Source organism: Toxorhynchites rutilus, chromosome 2 (assembly GCF_029784135.1).
Source record: "Toxorhynchites rutilus septentrionalis strain SRP chromosome 2, ASM2978413v1, whole genome shotgun sequence".
NCBI classification, from domain to species: Eukaryota; Metazoa; Arthropoda; class Insecta; order Diptera; family Culicidae; genus Toxorhynchites; species Toxorhynchites rutilus.
In genome coordinates this window covers 318,026,079-318,045,779 of record NC_073745.1, presented here as the reverse complement: position 1 = coordinate 318,045,779, position 19,701 = coordinate 318,026,079, and the positions used below count along the sequence as shown (strand labels likewise).

The 19,701-nt window shown below is 35.9% G+C and overlaps 1 protein-coding gene across 1 annotated transcript; it reads left to right on the top strand.

The window, feature by feature from the left end:
- The first annotated feature begins 10,085 nt into the window (after window positions 1-10,085).
- LOC129767066 (uncharacterized) lies at window positions 10,086-19,369 on the top strand. Its single transcript, XM_055767683.1, is given in 7 exon segments — window positions 10,086-10,295; window positions 12,884-12,902; window positions 12,980-13,131; window positions 15,957-16,292; window positions 17,399-18,089; window positions 18,149-18,956; window positions 18,958-19,369. Coding segments are annotated over 7 exon segments (2,628 nt in total).
- The last annotated feature ends 332 nt before the right edge of the window (window positions 19,370-19,701 follow it).

Here is a 19,701-nt window from a genome sequence, read left to right as displayed (position 1 = left end):
TCAAAAAAAGTTGGCGTACACGAATCCAGCCCTTCTGGTTATATGAAACCAAAAAAAAAAAATCGAACAGATTCTGAATCGGTAACGATGCCGCTATCGCATTAACAAGTCATAAACATCTTTTTTGACAAAATGGTGGCCGTTTGAAAAACAAAACGTGGTTTCAAATGGTTTTTCTTACGCTTTTCAATTTTTTAAAAATAGTAAAATTCAAAAAATATAATTTTTCAGAGGTTCATGGGATGAGAGATGCCTGCAGATTATATCCATATAAGTTCGACATGAATCGGTCCAATAGAACTTGAGATATCATGTACGCCAGTTTGAAAAAACTAGTTTCGAGAAAAACCCGATTGAAGTTCATTGTTATGGCCGTACCAGGTTAGATACCGTATCACTAAAATGGCTCTAACTCGGTAAATAATAGGATTTTCGATAAGTCCTTTCTAGGGTATATTCTTGAGTGCCTAAACTACAGAAATATGAAGGAAAATTTTTTTGGTTTTATTCATATTTCTAGACTAGAATACAGCCTTAAAGCAACTATGTTCGGAAAGTACATAACCTGACAAAAAACTAAACCTTATAAAATTCAAAAGCTTGCGGCATGCTTGGTCCCACTCAAAATGGTTTTTTTTATATCAATACCTTAAAACATTAACGTTTTCTTACTAAGCGCACGTTCATGGGTCCAATAGCAGAACTGTTCATTGATTGATCTTCTTATTTACCCTTTAAAATTACCTTTTGCTATAAAATACATAGTTCTTCTACTAAAATTCATCATTATAGGATCTGATTATTTTCAGACACAATTCTCGTTCAAGATTTTTGAACCACTTGCAAATAATATGTTTCTCCGTTACATGGAATAAATGTTTTATACAGAAAATATGATAGAATAAAGACAGCCCCAAATCGAACAATTCCTTCCTCGAGTTCTGCTCTTATCAACACATCTGGCGATCCTTTTTTTTTTTGTATAAATAGAAGAAGACATAGGAGTGCGTTTCATCACATTTAAATCTATTTCCACTTTCGAACAACGATCAATTTCGTTAGCGCAAACGTCAAATGGACTAACAACGCTTGTCACTTTGTAATTGTAGAACATATGAGAGTTGAATTTTCGGAATTTTCTCAGTTTCTTTCAGAGTTTTCCGAAAATTTTCAATTGTGATGTTTGGTTGAATTATGTGTAATATTTTTATGGGAGCCCCTCTCTATTCCAGAGGAGAGAGGGGTGTTATGCCATCATAGAAACGATTTCGTACCCAAAAACCCTCACGTGCCAAATTTGGCTCCATTTGCTTGATTGGAGTTATGCAGAATTTTGTGTTTCATTTGTATGGCAGTCTCCTTCCCCTTAGAGAGGAGGCAGGTATGTCGAACCACCATAGAAACATTTATTGCTCCCTAAAACCTCCATACACTAAATTTGGTTCCATTTGCTTGTTTAGTTCTTTATTTATGCAGAAACTTATGCTTCATTTGTATGGCAGTAACTTTTTTCTTGAAAGCTGAGGGATTATACAAAACATATCTCGATATCAAAGATGTTTTTTTTTCGTTTTTCAGATATGATTTTCCAAAGTTAACCGATGGTTCGAAAAAACCCCTTCTTTCCACTACAAAAAATTATAACTTTTGAACTACTTGATGGTCTACAGATGGTCGACATATCAAATTAAAGCTAATGAGTTTATTTTCTTTGAAAATAACTTACTTCTGCGAAAAATATGGATTTTCGTTTTTGTAATTATTGATTGAGTTAGTTTTTCATAGTTTTCTCGGTTAAAAATTAGAGGGTGCTTCTTTTTTTCATATTTTTTTCTGGAAAGTTGAGGTTTTTTTACATAAATCATATCATTTTTCAATTTTATGCCAAAAAATATTTTTATAAAAAAATCATAACTTTTGAACTACTGTACCGATACAAATGAGCACTTTAGCTTAGTTTTCTTTGAATAAAATATCACACTAGTGAATGAATTGGATTCTAGTTGTAGAGATCCAGTATAGTCGCCCAGAAATATTGAACGAAGACTTAACTTTGAAAAATCATAACTTAAAAACGAAAAAGAACACATCTCTGACTTTTGGATATGTTATGTAAAAAATCCTCAGTTTTCAAGAAAAAAAAATAAAAAAAATAGCGTCTTTGGTCCCGAAACTATGTAATGTATAAAATACAGATACAATCAATAATCACGAAAACAAAATTCATTTTCTTCACAAATGTAACATTTTTCCAAAAAAGTCTAGCTCATTGGCTTTAATTTGATAAATCGATCATCTAAATCACTCCCGTTGTTCAAAAGTTATAAATTTTTGAGAATAGGAAAAAGAGAAAAAAATGATATTCCGAATTATCGATTAACTTTGAAAAACCATAACATAAAAACGGAAAAAACCCTCAGCTTCCTAGAAAAATTTAAAAAAAATATAGCGCTTTTGGTCCCGAGACCATGAAAACTATAAATTAAAAAAACAATAAATAATAAAGGAAACAACATTCAAATTTTCTGCAGCTGAAATATTTTGCCTAAAAAGATGATTGGCGTTAGTTTGATATGTCGATCATTAGAATCGGTCTAGTAGTTCAAAAGTTATGAACTTTTGAAAAAAGTCGTTTTAGGAAAAAAAAGTAAAACCAAGTAATTTTTGGATCACCCTAAAACGGAAATGGTCATCCTAACGCTACTTCGCCAAAAAGCGACCGATGACGTGAAACTCAACCGATGAAATTAAACACAAATTTCTACATTACTCGAGAATTAATTAAGCAAACGAAACCTAAATTTGGCATGTGGAGGTTTTAGGGTGCAATAAATATTTTTACGGTGGTTAAACACTTGTAAGCAAGTCACTTTTTAGTCTTTCGGATCGAGATAATTAACTGCTACGTTTGGTGTAGCTTTCTCGACTGTGCGGCCCAAGTGCCGCACGTTTGGTTTTATTCAATTGTCTTATTTTCTATGTACCTAGCTATTTTACATATAATAATTTCTAGGCGTGGTCAGACGCACTCTAAAGAAAACCATGTGCGGAACATCTCTTCCGTATGCCAGAATTAATAACAAGGAAGACCGGCACCCAGCGGGGTTCTTGCACATGTGTTTACTATTCGTGGCCTTGCCGAGGCTGCCATACAAATGAAGCATACATTTCTGCATAATTCAAGAACTGAACCAAATTTGGCATGTCGAGGTTTTAGGGGGCAAGAAACATTTCTAAAGTGGTTCAACACTCCTCTCCCACCTTTCTGAGGGGAAAAATTGTCCGATTTGGGTCAATGATTTTATTCTATCATATTTTCTGTATAAAACATTTATTCCATGTAACGGAGAAACATGTTGTTTGCAAGTGGTTGAAAAATATTGAACGCGAATTGTGTCTGAAAATAATCTGATATTATAATGATGAGTTTTGTTAGAAATACTAGGAATTTTCTAGTAAAAGGTAGATTCAACGGGGTCAAAGATCAATCAATGAACAGTTCTGCGATTGACCCATGAACTTGCTCATAGTAAGAAAACGTGAATGTTTGAAGGTATTGATAACAAAAAACAAATTTTGGGAGGGACGAAATTTGCCGTGTCAGCTAGTTATGAATACAATGATTACATCGACATTCGACTGCGAGAAAACAGCAGCATTCTTTCGATAAACCCGGATCAAACCAATGGTGTGACCCCAAAGGCCCGACTTGAATATTGAAATATTGAGAATTCATGGGCGATTTTGGACAACAGGGTACACTAAACTGACATTACGAAACAGCAAAACTATTTTGCTGCGTTGAAGAAGGTTTGGGATGAGCTGGATCTCCAACACCTCTGGAACTTCGTGGAGAGTATGACAAAACAATGTCAGTTGGTTATCGACGCCAAAAGGGATCTTATTAACCATTCATTGTTTGTTTTTAATTTTATTTATTTTATTTAAATAAACCACGAAGTGGATTTTGTTATGCCATACCCTAAAAGTACCCATTTAGGAACAAAACTGATTTTCTGTTTTTCTAAAAAAAAAAAATCAACGATACGGAAATGGAAAAATGATCTACTAATTACAGTGTCTCATCGCTACTTGATTTCGAAGGCATTGGACAATTTCCGAATTCCATCATTAGTATGGTACCCTTTGTTCATTGCAACTATCTTTATCTGTTTTTGGCCTTATCGACGAATTTTTTTATGTATTCGGAAGGAATATTTATCAATTTTTCAATCAAGTGGTTTTTAAAATCGTTATTTTTAGAAATTTAATGGTTTCTAAATTTTCTACACAGATAATTTCCTCAGTTTTTCACTGGGATTGATGTCGAAAGATTGCGGAAGAATATCAATAACTTTTGAGTAATTGTAATGTGACCATGTGCGAACTTTATATGTATTGAGCCCTGGGTCATTGTCTTGGCAAAACTTGAACCCTCGATTCCATCGCATTTTGTTGACACTTGGCTTCATATTTTCCTTCAGGTTGTTCAAGTGAATATTCTGATCCAATATGCCATCGATGAAAACCAAATTGCCCATACATGCACCCTCATACCATCCCTCCACCACCATGTTTAAACGTTGCATTCAGATTTTTTTTACGTTTAATTCATCGTTGGATTTCTCCATACGAAACGATAACCATCGGAGTCAAAAATATCAAATTAGGACCCATCTACGGAAATAACATCTCACCAGTAAGACATTGATGTGTTTCATGCTGTTTGGAATAATCAAATTGGAGTTACTGTGCCCTGTGCTCGGGCATTCAAGTTGACCTTCCTAGGCACATTACAAACTTTTTGTTTGCTCAATTTGGTTTTCATCGATGGTGTAATGGATCAAAATGTTTACTTGAACGTCCCGAAGGAAAATATGAAGCCAAATGTCAACAAAATGTGATGGAATCGAGGGTTAAAATTTTGCCAAAACAATGACCCAGGGCTCAAGACATATAAAGTTCGCACATGGTTACATTACAAATACTCGAAAGTTTTTGATATTCCTCCACAATCTTCCGACATCAATCCCAGTGAAAAATTGAGGAAGTTATCTGTGTAGGAAATTTAGAAACCATAAAATTTCTAAAAATAACGATTTTAAAAAACACTTGATTGAAAAATTGATAAATATTCCTTCCGAATACATAAAAAAATTCGTCGATAAGGCCAAAAACAGATAAAGATAGTTGCAATGTACAAAGGGTACCATACTAATGATGGAATTCGGAAATTGTCCAATGCCTTCGAAATCAAGTAGATATGAGTCACTGTAATTTGTAGATCATTTTTCCATTCCAGTATCGTTGAGTTATTTTTTAGAAAAACAGAAAATCACTTCTGTTCCTAAATGGGTACTTTTAGAGTATGACATAAATATTCCCTCCGAATACACAAAAAAAACGTAGATAACGCCAAAAACAGCTAAAGATAGTTGCAATGAACAAGGGATACCATACAAATGATGAAATTCGTAAATTTGCCAACGCCTTCGAAATCAGATTCAGAGTAATAAAAACCATTATTCTGAAAACAGATAGCAAACCTTTTAACTCTCATATGGCACTATAACTTTATCTAAATATAATGTTCCGAAAGCTTGTTTTCGACTTCCAAAAGAAGGGAAAAGAGATCTGCATGGTGGAGTACGATTACGGTTTTGAGTCACTGTACCTACTTTTACGTAGTATTAATTTTTGAAAAATTTTGATTTTTGGACACTTTTTTTCAAATGGGGGTGGATGGATTTTTTTGCGCTTAGCAGTGTAAACATGATAACGAACGCAACGAAGAGAGACGCACTTCGGATTTTTGTACGAATGCTGGAACTAGATATCGTATTCCTTTAGGAGATACAAAATGAACAACTATCCCTATCGAATTTCAACGCCGTATGTGATGTAATATTGGGCCCTATTATAGAAATCGAATCGAGGATTCGATACAATCACTATCACTATCACACCGAGTAAAATGTGGAATTATAGAAATCGAGGAAAACAGCTCGATTCGTTACTCTGCTCGAATGTCAGTGGTCATGCTGAAATACTTTGAAACGAGTTTGAAATGTTTCACAAAGCACTATAGAAAGGATGCCAAATCTTTTTTTGAGACATCTGTTATGAAAATTATAAATATCTATATTTCCAAAAGTGCCAATATGGTCATGTTTTGGCAAAAACTGATATTCCCTCAATGAATGAAGCTTAATAGATATAATGCATACATGGATGTGTAATAAAAACGACATCATGGAACAATTTGCTTTACAAAAAATACAATTATTAGAAAATGTTTAAAATTAGAATGAAGAAAATAAAAATGAAAAATCATGTATTCTCACAACTGCAATCTATGAAATTCCGTAAAAAGTCACGCATGAATTCCACTTTTTTAGCAAAACAATTTTGTTGCATGTGTTTCTCTTTTAGCGTCGATTTCTTGTTGTAGCGGCGTCAATAGCTTTATTGTATTGGGTACCACCTGTGGCCCTAAATTCTCGCTTATATTGTGCTAGTGTTTCCTTTACCCTTCATATCATGTCAATCCAAATCTATAATTAAAAAAAAAATCATTATTGTTTTGCAAGACATTTCAGCTTTAGCATATGGTATAGAAAGTTTGGTATAGTATAGCAATAAAAAAGAAAATTTCTGACATAAGTAACACGTAATAATGTACGCTAGCAGGAATAAGCAATTTTTAGGTAGGAAATTCGGTTGATAGTAATAAAATTTACTTATGAAGCTCATCATAGAAGAAGTTTATCATATCATGGAAGTTCATCATATCATAGAAGAAACACTTACTTTCTGCCATTCTGAACCAAGACGCATTGATTGTCTCAGTGCATTAAGCTCCTCACTGAATTTATCCCAATTTTCCTTAACCGGGATTCTATTTGAACTGACTCCACAAAAACCTCGAGCAATGTTTACATTCGCTTTTATTGGTTCAACGAGTCGTTCAAACTGCTTGTGATTTGTCTGTCCATTCATTTTCAGCCACTGAAATATACGCTGGAAGTAGGTTCTGCATTGTAAATTGTAACATGATTTATATAAATAATGCTGGATTGTACACTTACCTTATATAGCCTATTCTGGCAGCACCGTAAAACAAATACTGAACAAAACAAACGAATATGTGTTGAAAATTGCATATATCTAAGCGTTTCTGAAATGTTTCCCAAAGGAAAATATCAGGGACGCAAACCAAAACAAAATAATTCTCTGAAGATATGCAACAAGCGAACCAAACAACTCGAAAAGTTCTGACACTTGCATCGATAGCTATCACTCGCTCGGTGCTATCGAATTGCTCGATTTCTATAATAGTAAAACAGAGCTAACGAGCAAAATTCTTATCGCCTCGATTTCTATAATAGGGCCCGTTATCTCAATATCACATGCCGATGTTCAACATTTAAACCTTTTGAATTAAATTTAGTGTTTATGACGGAAATTAGTGCCGCATCCTATCATTATTCTCACATGGGTTCTCAGATGACGTTTTCACGAGGAACGTATCCCCCGCGTAAAAAAAACCTGGGTGTACTCAAACCGTTGGGGTTTTCCTTCGTTGCTGACCATTCAGAGCCAGTATCGGCAAACCGGAAGTCAAAACAAGTTTCTATTCGTTTTCCGTTCGTCAGTCATTTTCATCCATAATCATAAAAATTGGGGGTTTATGTGATTTCCGACCAATTTGGAGTAGATTCGCTGCCAAAAAGTGCCACCTGGCGGAAAAAAAGGATTTCCGATTCGTCCTCTGTTTTTTTCCTGAACCACACCGACCAGTAGAAAACATAGTTAAAGATTCAATCGTAAAAAACAAGAGTTTTATGTGATTAATGGGCGTTGCAAAATGGAAAATTTAGGGGTTAGAGCCTCCTTCTCCTGTTTATTTTAAGAAAAGGACATAATTGAATGAAAAATCGTCAGAAAATATTTTTTTCAACTTCACTCACTTTTAATAGTCGTTCAATTCAACAGAATTATTGATTTTTTGCTTTGAGAGACCGATTCGTATGTATAAGAGGGTTAACAAAGAATGTTATATATCATATTGAAGAGGTCGGAGCGGGCATTACTAGGGTAAATGTGAAAGTTCAATCTTCAACAGTATGATGTTTGAAGATTGTCTTTGAGATCGAATCAACATTTTGAATTATTACATATGGGTTGAAATTACCTTCTCATATGAACATTCTACGTGAATATCCTCAAAGTACATGTGCTAATACATATAACGTAGTCAATGGGCCCTATTATAGAAATCGAGGCGATAAGAATTTTGCTCGTTAGCTCTGTTTTACTATTATAGAAATCGAGCAATTCGATAGCACCGATCGAGTGATAGCTATCGATGCAAGTGTCAGAACTTTTCGAGTTGTTTGGTTCGCTTGTTGCATATCTTCAGAGAATTATTTTGTTTTGGTTTGCGTCCCTGATATTTCCCTTTGGGAAACATTTCAAAAACGTTTAGATATAAGCCATTTTCAACACATGTTCGTTTGTTTTGATCAGTATTTATTTTACGGTGCTGCCAGAATAGTCTATACAAGGTAAGTGTACAATCCAGCATTATTTATATTAATCATGTTACAATTTACAATGTAGAACTTACTTCCAGCGTATATTTCAGTGGCTGAAAATAAATGGACAGACAAATCACCAGCAGTTTGAACGACTCGTTGAACCAATAAAAGCGAATGTAAACATTGCTCGAGGTTTTTGTGGAGGCAGTTCAAATAGAATCCCGGTTAAGGAAAAGTGGGAGAAATTCAGTGAGGTGCTTAATGCACTGAGACCATCAATGCGTCTTGGTTCAGAATGGCAGAAAGTAAGCGTTTCTTCTACGATACATATAAGTTCATAAGTAAATTTTATCATATTCTTTGAATTACTATCAATATATTACTAATCCTACCTAAAAATTGCTTATTCCTGCTAGCCTACATTATTACGTGTTACTTATGTCAGAAATTTTCTTTTTTATTGCTATACTATACCAAACTTTCTATACCATATGCTAAAGCTGAAATGTCTTGCAAAACAATAATGATTTTTTTTTTAAATTACAGATTTGGATTGACATGATTTGAAGGATAAAGGAAACACAAGCACACAATAAGCGAGAATTTAGGGCCACAGGTGGTGGCTCAATACAATAATGCTATTGACGCCGCTACAACAAAAAATCGACGCTAAATAGAATTATAGCAAAAAAATGTTTTGCTAAAAAAGTGGAATCCATGCGTAGCTCCTTACGGAATTCCACAGATTGCAGTTGTGAGAATACATGAAGAAGTTCATTTTCTTATAATTGTATTTTTTGTAAAGCAAATTGTTCCATGATGTCGTTTTTATTACACATCCATGTATGCATTACGCCTATTAAGCTTCATTCGTTGACGGAATTTCAGTTCACGCCGAAAAATAACCATATTAACACTTTTGGAAATATAGATATTTATAATTTTCATACCAGATGTATCAAAAAAAGATTTGGCATCCTTTCTATAGTGCTTTGTGAAACATTTCAAACTCGTTTCAAAATATTTCAGCACCAGCATTGACCCTCGAGCAGAGTAACAAATCGAGCAGTTTTCCTCGATTTCTATAATTCCAGATTTTACTCGATGTGATAGTGATAGTGATTGTATCGAATCCTCGATTCGATTTCTGTAATAGGGCCCAATGTTTCGATCTAGCCAAATCGCCGAATATCTGCTATTCCGGTTACGATATACCAGACATTATCTTTTAAGCTTTTATAACAACAGTACAGAATTCAATTCATGGTGCACTTCTACGCTGTTCAAGCTAGATATATGTATTGTCATTTGATTTACGTTAGATTTCCTTTCCAGGTGAGTCATGCTGTCGATATCTGTGTATATTTTTGAATCTGTATCGCTGCACACATTTTGTTTACTCGCGCTTCGTCCACAACATTGTGAAATTGAATATGGTTTATAAATGCGGCTTGCGTATCTGCAGTGTATTCACGATTGTGCCGGGAAACGAGAATCAACTGAACGGATAATTGAATTACAAAAGTTAATAAAGAGTGTATCAAAATGGAAAACTTACTGGGGTTTGGATTGTTCGACGATTTATTCGATGGTGGGACTCATCCTCTGCAGAACGATGATTTCGAGAAGGAAGAGGACATATCAACGCGGATCGCAGATTCAGCGGTGAATATATACAAACCAAAAAAAGGAGGCAAAACGATGCTACATAAAGCTATCAAGAGTGGTGATAAAATACGGATCAATGCATTGCTGGTAGCCAGTGCTTGGATTTTGAATGAACTGGATATGAGCATATGCCCTTCATTCGTTTTCTCATTCATGTACGTTGCTCCCTTTGAACCATTCAACACTACGGTGCCAGGCGAATTGCCTTGATTCACTGCCATCGACATCGGTGAACCATCAACATTTGAAGCTTGAATTTTAAAAGAGGAGCTCGAGCATTCTAAGCTCATTCTTTCTTCTATTCGCTATGATACATACTTGTGGACGTCATCCACTCACAGCTGTAAACTAAATACAGGCGCTTGTGCTCTCTTAGCGGGCTGTGGCCGAGCCTTGGCTGCACATATGGTGCACGGGAGGAGAATTGAATTGAAGCATTTTTCTAGTTTCGCATTTATTTTATTCACAGCAAACTACTAGGCTTAAACGTGAAGTTTATTAAACTTTTAATGTCATAACATTTTATTTGAACGTTACGTATCTTTCAGGTAATAATATGAAACTTGAACTATTAATGTTAGTTCAAAAATTCTATTTATAACAAGTTAATCTACCTAACAATGGTTTTGGGCTAGAATTATCTCCACCAAAATAGGTTTTTCAGAAAATCATCATAATTTTTGAACTTCAATAGTTGGGCTATGTTGTTTCATTTAGGAATGTAACACGGATTACATTTTCCTTTTCAACTGCAAACCGGAAACTGGTGCGTTAGTGCGCTTTTTAAAAAGTAAAAAACTTTAGTACGCGAAGATAAGCGCTTTGGTGTTGCATGTATTGACATAAACTTATATACAGTATCAGAACAAAGCCATTCCTTATACTTCTATTAGGCATGGTAGAGTTTGATGAAAGGCACAACTTGACAAACCTGACCCAAAAAAGTTATTCGATATACAATTTTGGACTCGAAACTGTATACAGTTTGAAAGAGAAATATTTTTTTAATGTTTCGAATATGACTTATTTCGAAAAAAAAGTTACCTTTTAATGTTAAGGTGAAATATAAGTGCCTATTATAAGTACAGTGGGGTGAAAATCGTGACTTTTGAAGATTTAGTTGAATTTTTACCAGGAATTTTTTATATCGATATTGCAGCAAAATTAAGAAAGACAGAAGTTGGGTGTCGAAGAACAAATTGTAGAGAACTAGAGAACTTTAATCCAATCGATAGAAACAATAATGTTTATATTAATTTCTGGGATAAAACTAATAATAACATATTGAAAATTACCAACTTTTAAGTTTTTCACTTCCAAAATGTTATTTAAATACACTAATTTAGATGTTCCAGTACTTTATTCTTTAGCGTACTTTTTAATGTAGATCCAGTTAGAGGCAACAGAGCCTGAAACAACAAAAAGTTCTATAACTCTGTCATTGTTGAAATTCAAACATATGCGTAGAAGGATTTTTCTCATCAAATATGATCGTCTATCATCTCCTGAGAGATTCTGAATAAATTTATTTTTTTCGTATGAGAAAGGTGTGACTTTAAGAAATGAATCAAAAAATTAAATTCTACTTTTATATTACAAAAAAACCAAAATATATGCATAAAAAACGAATAGAACAATGTTTTTGACTCGATAAAATACAGAATTCGATTATATACAGTTCAAAGTTCGTAAAAGGTTCGGTATGTATATTAGCAAATTTCGAAACTGTAAGAAAGTATGAAACGCTGTTGAAAACTATAGAGAAACTGCTATACGCGATGTCCAGAACAACAACGACATACTGCTTCGCATAGTAGTTTCAAAACAATTGATTGTTATTTCAAGCAATAATTCCAAGAGTATAAATCTAAACATTTAATTTTTAAACGATTTGTTAATAAAACTTGTCATTATCGATGCGCGTTTTTATTAAAAACATAATCGAAGTTACAGAAAGACATAGACAAGTTTGTTAGAAAATACATTATATCGTTCCTATTACACGATATTGCAATGAATTCGAAGTTTTGAGGTAAGTTTACTGCTTGCTTTATTCACGTGAATACATTCCTCGTACAGCGAAATACAACAAATATGTACAGTGTTGTCTACCGTAAATTTCTTGGTGGAAGGAGTAATATTACATATCAATCCAGTATATAACGTATGAACGTTAAGTTATGAAATATCATTAAAGATAATTATACAGTAATTCAAGTGAGAATGAAAATATCTTATAATTTATCGAACATTGCATCGCTCACCCAATCATCACATTATATTCACATAAACTTAAACTCAAAACATATGAAGGAGTACCTTCTCTTCAAAATAATGTCGACGATATTAATACAAAAAGTGCGACACACGGATCGCGCGCATTTCTAAAATATAGATTCTAGCTGGCTCAAATGAAATACGCTTGAGGAATTATTTGCATTCAAATTCAGTAGCACACACTGAATTTGAATGATTCAACTGCAAACTGGTACGTGAATCTCATATGCTACTGAACCAAATATACTGCTTACAGCCTACGTTCAGGGGATAAAAAAGAATTGCTAGACTCTCTTCCAAATAGTCTCACGACATTTTAGCGTTATGAGTACAAATTCTTCAGCACATATGGATGGACACAATCGTTCTCACTTTTATTTCTCGTGTGGTATCTTCAGCGCGAACAGCAGTTGCTTGGTACGTTAGTGTGAGAGCTTTAAAGCAACTGAACTGTTTTACGGTTCGTTCATTCAAATTTGAATGAATGGTGAAAGCACTGCTGGTAGCGTATCAGACCGATTTTGATAAAATTGAAAGGCATATGATATTCAAATTCAACTGGAATCCGAATGATAAAATATGGCTCAAGAAAACCATTCTGATCAGCCTTGATGAGGACCAGTGTCGTATGGCGAAAAAGTCACAGGTGGGTTGTGTCCGAGACACGACCGCATAATTGACGTAGGATTCCGTTAGGTTATCTGTTGATTTTGGATAATTACATCCTTAAACTCTTTGATAATGATTAGGTGGATCTGAAAAGCGCCGTTTTGTTTGGTTGTTGGGTATTGTTTGTTCATTCCACCAGTGTTCAACGGGTGATGATGACAGAAGGATGATAAACAGTCGTTGGATGGTGCGTATCAGATAAAGGATACCGAAGTGGAACGAGATATGATGAGAACCGCCCTCTATGATCCTAGACGAGATGCCTCTTGTGATATGTATTGATGAAATAAAGAAAAAAGAAATCACCAATGTAATATAAGATAATTATTAATACCGAACACAATTATCAATTTTTCTTATAAGTAAAAACATGTTACTTTAATATAGCGAAAATATATTTGAAATGGGAAAGGTAATTTTCTTTATAAATTTTTCTTTGTGATTGTTTATTCAACCCAATGCGAATTTTAATTGGACTAACAATACCTAATACTATATGTACACCTAATACTATATGTACTATGTGTAGTGAGACTCTATGTTGTACGGGAAAGGGTTAACACAACGGCTATCGTATACAATTTTACACCTACCCTTGTGCTAAATTTTTCACAATACACGATCGGACATTGATATGGAGTTTCACGAAGCAACCAACATTAAAGTTCCAAATTTAAATTTTTTTTGCTAGAATTATTCGTATCACTCTTCTTACTTGCAATATAAAAATGCCCCCGACTTTCATGTATTTGCAATGCCGATTTCCATCAGGCAGCTTGGTTTTGATGTCTCTGTTTGGGAACACATCTCGGCGGGAGCAAAAGCTCCCCCTACTTTCATGTATTTGCAATGTCGATTTCCCCTAGGCAGCTTGGTTTTGATGTCTCTGTTAGGGAACCGCCGCATGTGTCGTCAATTTCGACCAATCAGAAGTGGATATTTCCGTTAGGATAGGGGTTGAGATTTTTCAATTGTTTGATAGTTAGTTTAATGATATATATTATTTTATTCAATATAAAAAAGTGCCGAAATCGATTGACGCAAAAATTTCATCAATCCATCATAAAATGATTGAGCAATAATCGTTTGAAATTGGACAATTTTCGCGAGGTGCTCGATTCTCGATTTTCAATTTGTACCCCAATATGTTCCCGAAAGACGTAATCCTACGTCAAAAATTGGAGGTTGTACGAAGTTGTATAATTAACTGTCGAGAAGCTCTTGTCCAGTAACCTTATAAAATTTCACACAGCCTTATAAATTTCACACACAACAAATCTGTACTTATCTGTCCTTTAGAATAAAAATATGTAATCTATAATGTACAGAATCTGCATGAAAAAATCGTGAAAATCTGTACCTTTCCAGATAAATCTGTACATGTGGGAACACCGGGTATACCTTCACGACTGAAATTTCGAAGGTTAGACCAAACAAACTGCGGGTTGTCGTGATTGGATGGAAACACGACAACCAGATTGTTGTCGGAGAGCACTTCACGTTGGAACATCGCCTTTATATTCCCGCTCATGTAGTTAAAAATTGAAGGTGTGATAACCGAAACGAATGAGTTGAGAGTAATGGAATTGACAAGTTTAAAAAGCTACCATTGACGACTGTCGAAATTTTGGATTGCCGCCAGATCCGAGAAGGTTTCCTTGGTGGGTAAAAAATAAAAATTCACGCCGTCGGGGTTCAAAATTTGAATTGCCGAAGTGGAATGAGATATGATGAAAACCACCCTCTGTGACCATAGACGAGATGCCTCAAACTCATCAATGTTATATATGATAATTATCAATACCGAACACAATCATCAATTTTTCTCATCAGTAAAAACTTGTTACTTCAATATAGAGAAAACAACAAAACAAAGGTAATTTTCTTTTATAATTTTTACTTTAGTGTTTATTTAACCCAATGCGAATTGTAATTGGACTAACTACACCTCATACTATATGTAGAGTATATGAGAAATCACTCTTTCGAATATTTTTTTCACTTTTCCAACTTTTCTCGCAGTGTGAACTTTCCTTGAGTGAAAATGAACAGACAGCTTAAACCGAACGACCTGTTCTCGAGCGGGAACACCTTGGTTTTTATTTATGAAAATTGAAATAAACCGTTTCATTTATCAAGTCATTTTTAACACAACTGTTACCATATACAATTTTACACTTACACTTGTTGTGTTTTTCACAATACACGATCGGTCATTGATATGAAATTTCACGAAGCAACCAACATAAAAGTTCCAAATTTAAATTTAATTTGCTAGAATTAATCGTTTCACTCCCCTCACTTGCAATATAAAAATGCCCCCGACTTGCATATATTTACAATGCCGATTTCCTCCGAGTACCCTGGTTTTGATGTCTCTGTTAGGGAACACATTTCGGTGGGAACAAAAGCTCCTCCTACTTTCATGTATTTGCAATGCCGATTTCCCCCAGGCATCATAGTTTTGATGTCTCTGTTAGGGTGTCGTTAATTTCGATCAATCAGAAGTGGATATTTCCGTTAGGATAGGGGTTCAGATTTTTCAATTGTTCGATGGTTAGTTTCATGACATATATTATTTCATTCAATATAAAAAATTGTTATGGAGAGCCGAAATCGATTGACGCAAAAATTTCATCAATCCATCATGAAATGACTGAGCAACAAGCGTTTGAAATTGGACAATTTTTACGATGTGCTCGATTTTCGATTTTCAATTTGTACCCCAGTATGTTCCCGAAAGACGTAATCCTACGTCAAAAACTTGAAGAGGATAATGACATATCTTCCGGTCTCACTGAGGCAATATTTGTTCTGTTACGACATGAAGTAAACGGTGAAGTGGTAGCTGTTATCGTCCCGAATGAGAATAAGTACCTCGATGCGTTCCATCTGCTGAGAGATTTGATTCCCAACGGATTCCTCACATGGAATTATACCGGAGTGGATGGGCAAGTGGAAACTTTTATGGAGACAGCTGCCTCACGTGGAAATATGAACGTTATTGGACGACTCTTCGACTTGGGAGCCCCCATAGCTATATCGAATCATAATCCACTTATTCTGGCATGTCAAACTTTGCAGAGGAACACCATTCGGTGGTTGTTAACCGAACACTTCGATCATTTCGATTTTACCGCATCGAATACTCGTTTTTTTTTTATTTTTTTATCCAAAATATAAATTTTTATTAAGGCTCATATGGCGTCAACCTGACGGGGCCGGGAGTTCAATATTTCGACAATGTTTGCCTTATAACTATGTTAGTAATATGTAACCGATTCTCGCGGTTGGCTCGAGGTTAGTATTACAAGTGTTTTCGTAATTGTGATGTTGCTGTCTCCAATGCTCTGTACCTGTGCCCGACACGGGATACTTCCTTTTGGGATGCAGCTGACCATTAATCAGCAACGCCCCCCTAGTCTGTACCCCATATCTAGCGTGGTGCGTCTTCTCGACTCGAGGAATCCAGGATAGAATGGTCACTAGCCGGCGCAAACATCAGCACGTGTAGAGTTGTCATGAGCGGTACAACCTTTGGCTCTTGTTGAATGATCAGTGGACTGCACAACCTTTGGCCCGTGTATCTGTAAAGAGTGTGTGTATGTATTGCCGCGACTAAGTAAAAGTTTATAGATCGGATAGGAGGGATATGAAACAGGGACACAACGAAGGAAACATCATGAAACGTTGACATCGGCGTTTCTGAGGAACAGGTATAGATGAAGCAGAAGATCAGGATCACGGCTACCTAAGATATCCCGGACGGGGATATCCGATTGTCTGCCTTTTGCTCTCAGTGCTCTAGAGAGCTGAGAGCGAGCAGCATGGAGCCGGATACACGACCAGACAACATGCTCGATGTCGTGGTAGCCATCGCCTCAATCACAAAGATTGTTTGCTGCGAGCCCAATGCGATAGAGATGCGCGTTTAGGTTGTAGTGATTGGACATAAGCCGAGATATCACGCGAATGAAATCACGACCTACATTCAATCCCTTAAACCAAGCTTTCGTCGAAACCTTAGGGATAATCGTGTGTAACCAGCGACCGAACTCATCTTCACTCCACATGCGCTGCCAACTAACGAGTGTGTCCTGACGAGGAATGTGAAAAAATTCGTTATAAGCAATTTGCCTTTCAAAAAGTGTGCCTTCTGAAGCGCCCACCTTAGCTAGCGAGTCCGCTTTCTCATTCCCCGGAATCGAGCAATGAGAGGGAACCCAACGAATACTCGTTATCAGAATGTATTATTTGTGCTAATGCAGAAGAACAATGTGGATATGTTTGAGTTTGTGCTGGAAAAAATGATTGCTTATCGGTGCAAATATTTTGACCAAGATGAATCAGAAGCGTTTAATAACATATTTTGTTTTGAGGATGAAGAGTTGTCTAGTTCAATTTCCACAAGCCTTCGATCGGGACCACTGGAGAAAATTGTAGAAAAATATATCGTAAAATATAAATTAGACTTATCCTATCAAGGAGAGTATGTAACTATATTAGGACAAGTATTGTATCGCAAACTTGCACTAGACTATTGCTTCGCTGGAATACGGGACAATCCAGAATTGCTTGGACTAGCAGTACATGGTGGTAGCACAAAAATGTTACACAATATGATTAGATGGCAGTTTGTGGAATTCCTTCAAGATATTTATGCACAAAATCCGACAGTTAAAACATATTTCGAGACAGAAGAAGCATTTTATATTCTACGTGATGCTATTTCCGAGAGTCACCATGAGACAGCTCGGTTCATTCTGGACAATCATTTAGAATTCTTGGAGAAAGATTCGAGCAAATTGGAAGAGGAAGTGATATGTTGGAAATATTATCCCGAAATATTTTACAATCAGTATTGCCCGTTATACGATTTATTCCCAAAATATGCTAAGCTCATTGAGAAAACTACACGAGAAGTTGTGGAAAAAGGTACAGATAATTTGATATTTAGAATTTAAACTAATATAATTAAGAATGTGTGATTTTAGATTTGGATCTCGTTATGGATAAACTCATCGGAATATCAGAAGAACCAATTGGCACAGAGATATTAACTGCTAGGGGGCCAAATGGTGAAACAATTCTACATAAGGTAACCGAAAAAGATAACTTACCGTTGGTCATCCGATTACTCGAAGCTGGATTCGATTTGGATACATCAGATGACGAAGGCAATCAAACCATCCATTATGTGCAGAGCGTTGAAATGTTCAATTTCATCATTGACCGCCATCCAGAGCACCAGCATCTAGTCCATCGTATCAACTCAGCAGGATATTCCGTTCTACATCGAGTTTGCGGTCTTCATGGGGACGAAAACGTCGTACTCACACTGTTGGAGCGAGTAATTGAGTGTGGAGCAAATATAAACCAACGCACCAAAGATGGCGACACAGCCATTTTCCTCATTAGAGACTCCTCTCTTTTAGGGTCACTTAGACAACATGGTATCGAACTTGATGTGGTGAATTGCAACGGCGAAACCGCCCTCCAGCGACATTTACTGGAGAGAAACACCTGGATGGTGCAAACATTACTTCCGCTAGTCCACAAATTTCCAACCTTCAAGGAACACGCTCACACATATCTCGAACCGATGATGTACAGAAATCGGGATTTCTTCAGTTGTGATTATCAGGATTTTCTTGAAGAGAACCCAGAAACGACTAGAGTAATTTTCGATTCGATTTTTGAAAATTCCCGAGAAGAAGCTTCTAAAGTGTTCGCCAAAGCTTGTTCGGGCGCTTTCAATTTTGTCGCCGAGAAGTTCCTGGAATTTGATCACGATTTGGACTATATACCAAGGTGAGAATAACTACACTCCAATCATCGGACTGCTCAGCTACATGGAAGAATCGAATATCCATATTGTAAAACGACTGCTTTCGAAAGGCATAGATTTGAACATTTGCAATGATTGGGGTCGAAATGCGCTGTTGACGTTTGTTCGAGGGTTTTCGTGGGTGAGGTGGTATGGCCATGATGCTGTTGATACTGTTCAACTTTTGCTAGACCATGGTGCAGAGATAAATACGCTGGATGAGGATGAAAATACTGCACTTCATCTGGCTTTCAAGGAGAGTGAATGGGAAGTGGTGGAACTGCTGGTTCGTCATGGAGCAGATTTGAAGAGTAAAAACAAAGATGGACTAATTCCGTGTGAGATGGCGCCGAAAGCTGTAGCGGAGCTCTTGTTTTTCATGAAATGAAAATTGATGTTCTGGGATTAAAAATTCGTTTTTCGATTACTCTTTATTGTCTAGTTACACACGCCTATTCTGGTTTTGCATTTCATTCGATCTGTTTCGCTTCGAAACGAAATAGCGGTTTCGAACGCAATGGAAACCCGTTCGACTGCCGATTTCTTTCGAACGTTCCAAGTTTCTAAGCCACGAAATCGCTAGAAGGTAGGTCGTGAATCGCAGCTGTCTTCTAGCGATGATTGATCTCCTCTATATTGGTAATAGATACCAATACGGTATTCAAGTGTCTCTTGTACTTTGCTATCTATGTACCAAGGCGAATGGGGCTTGTATCATAG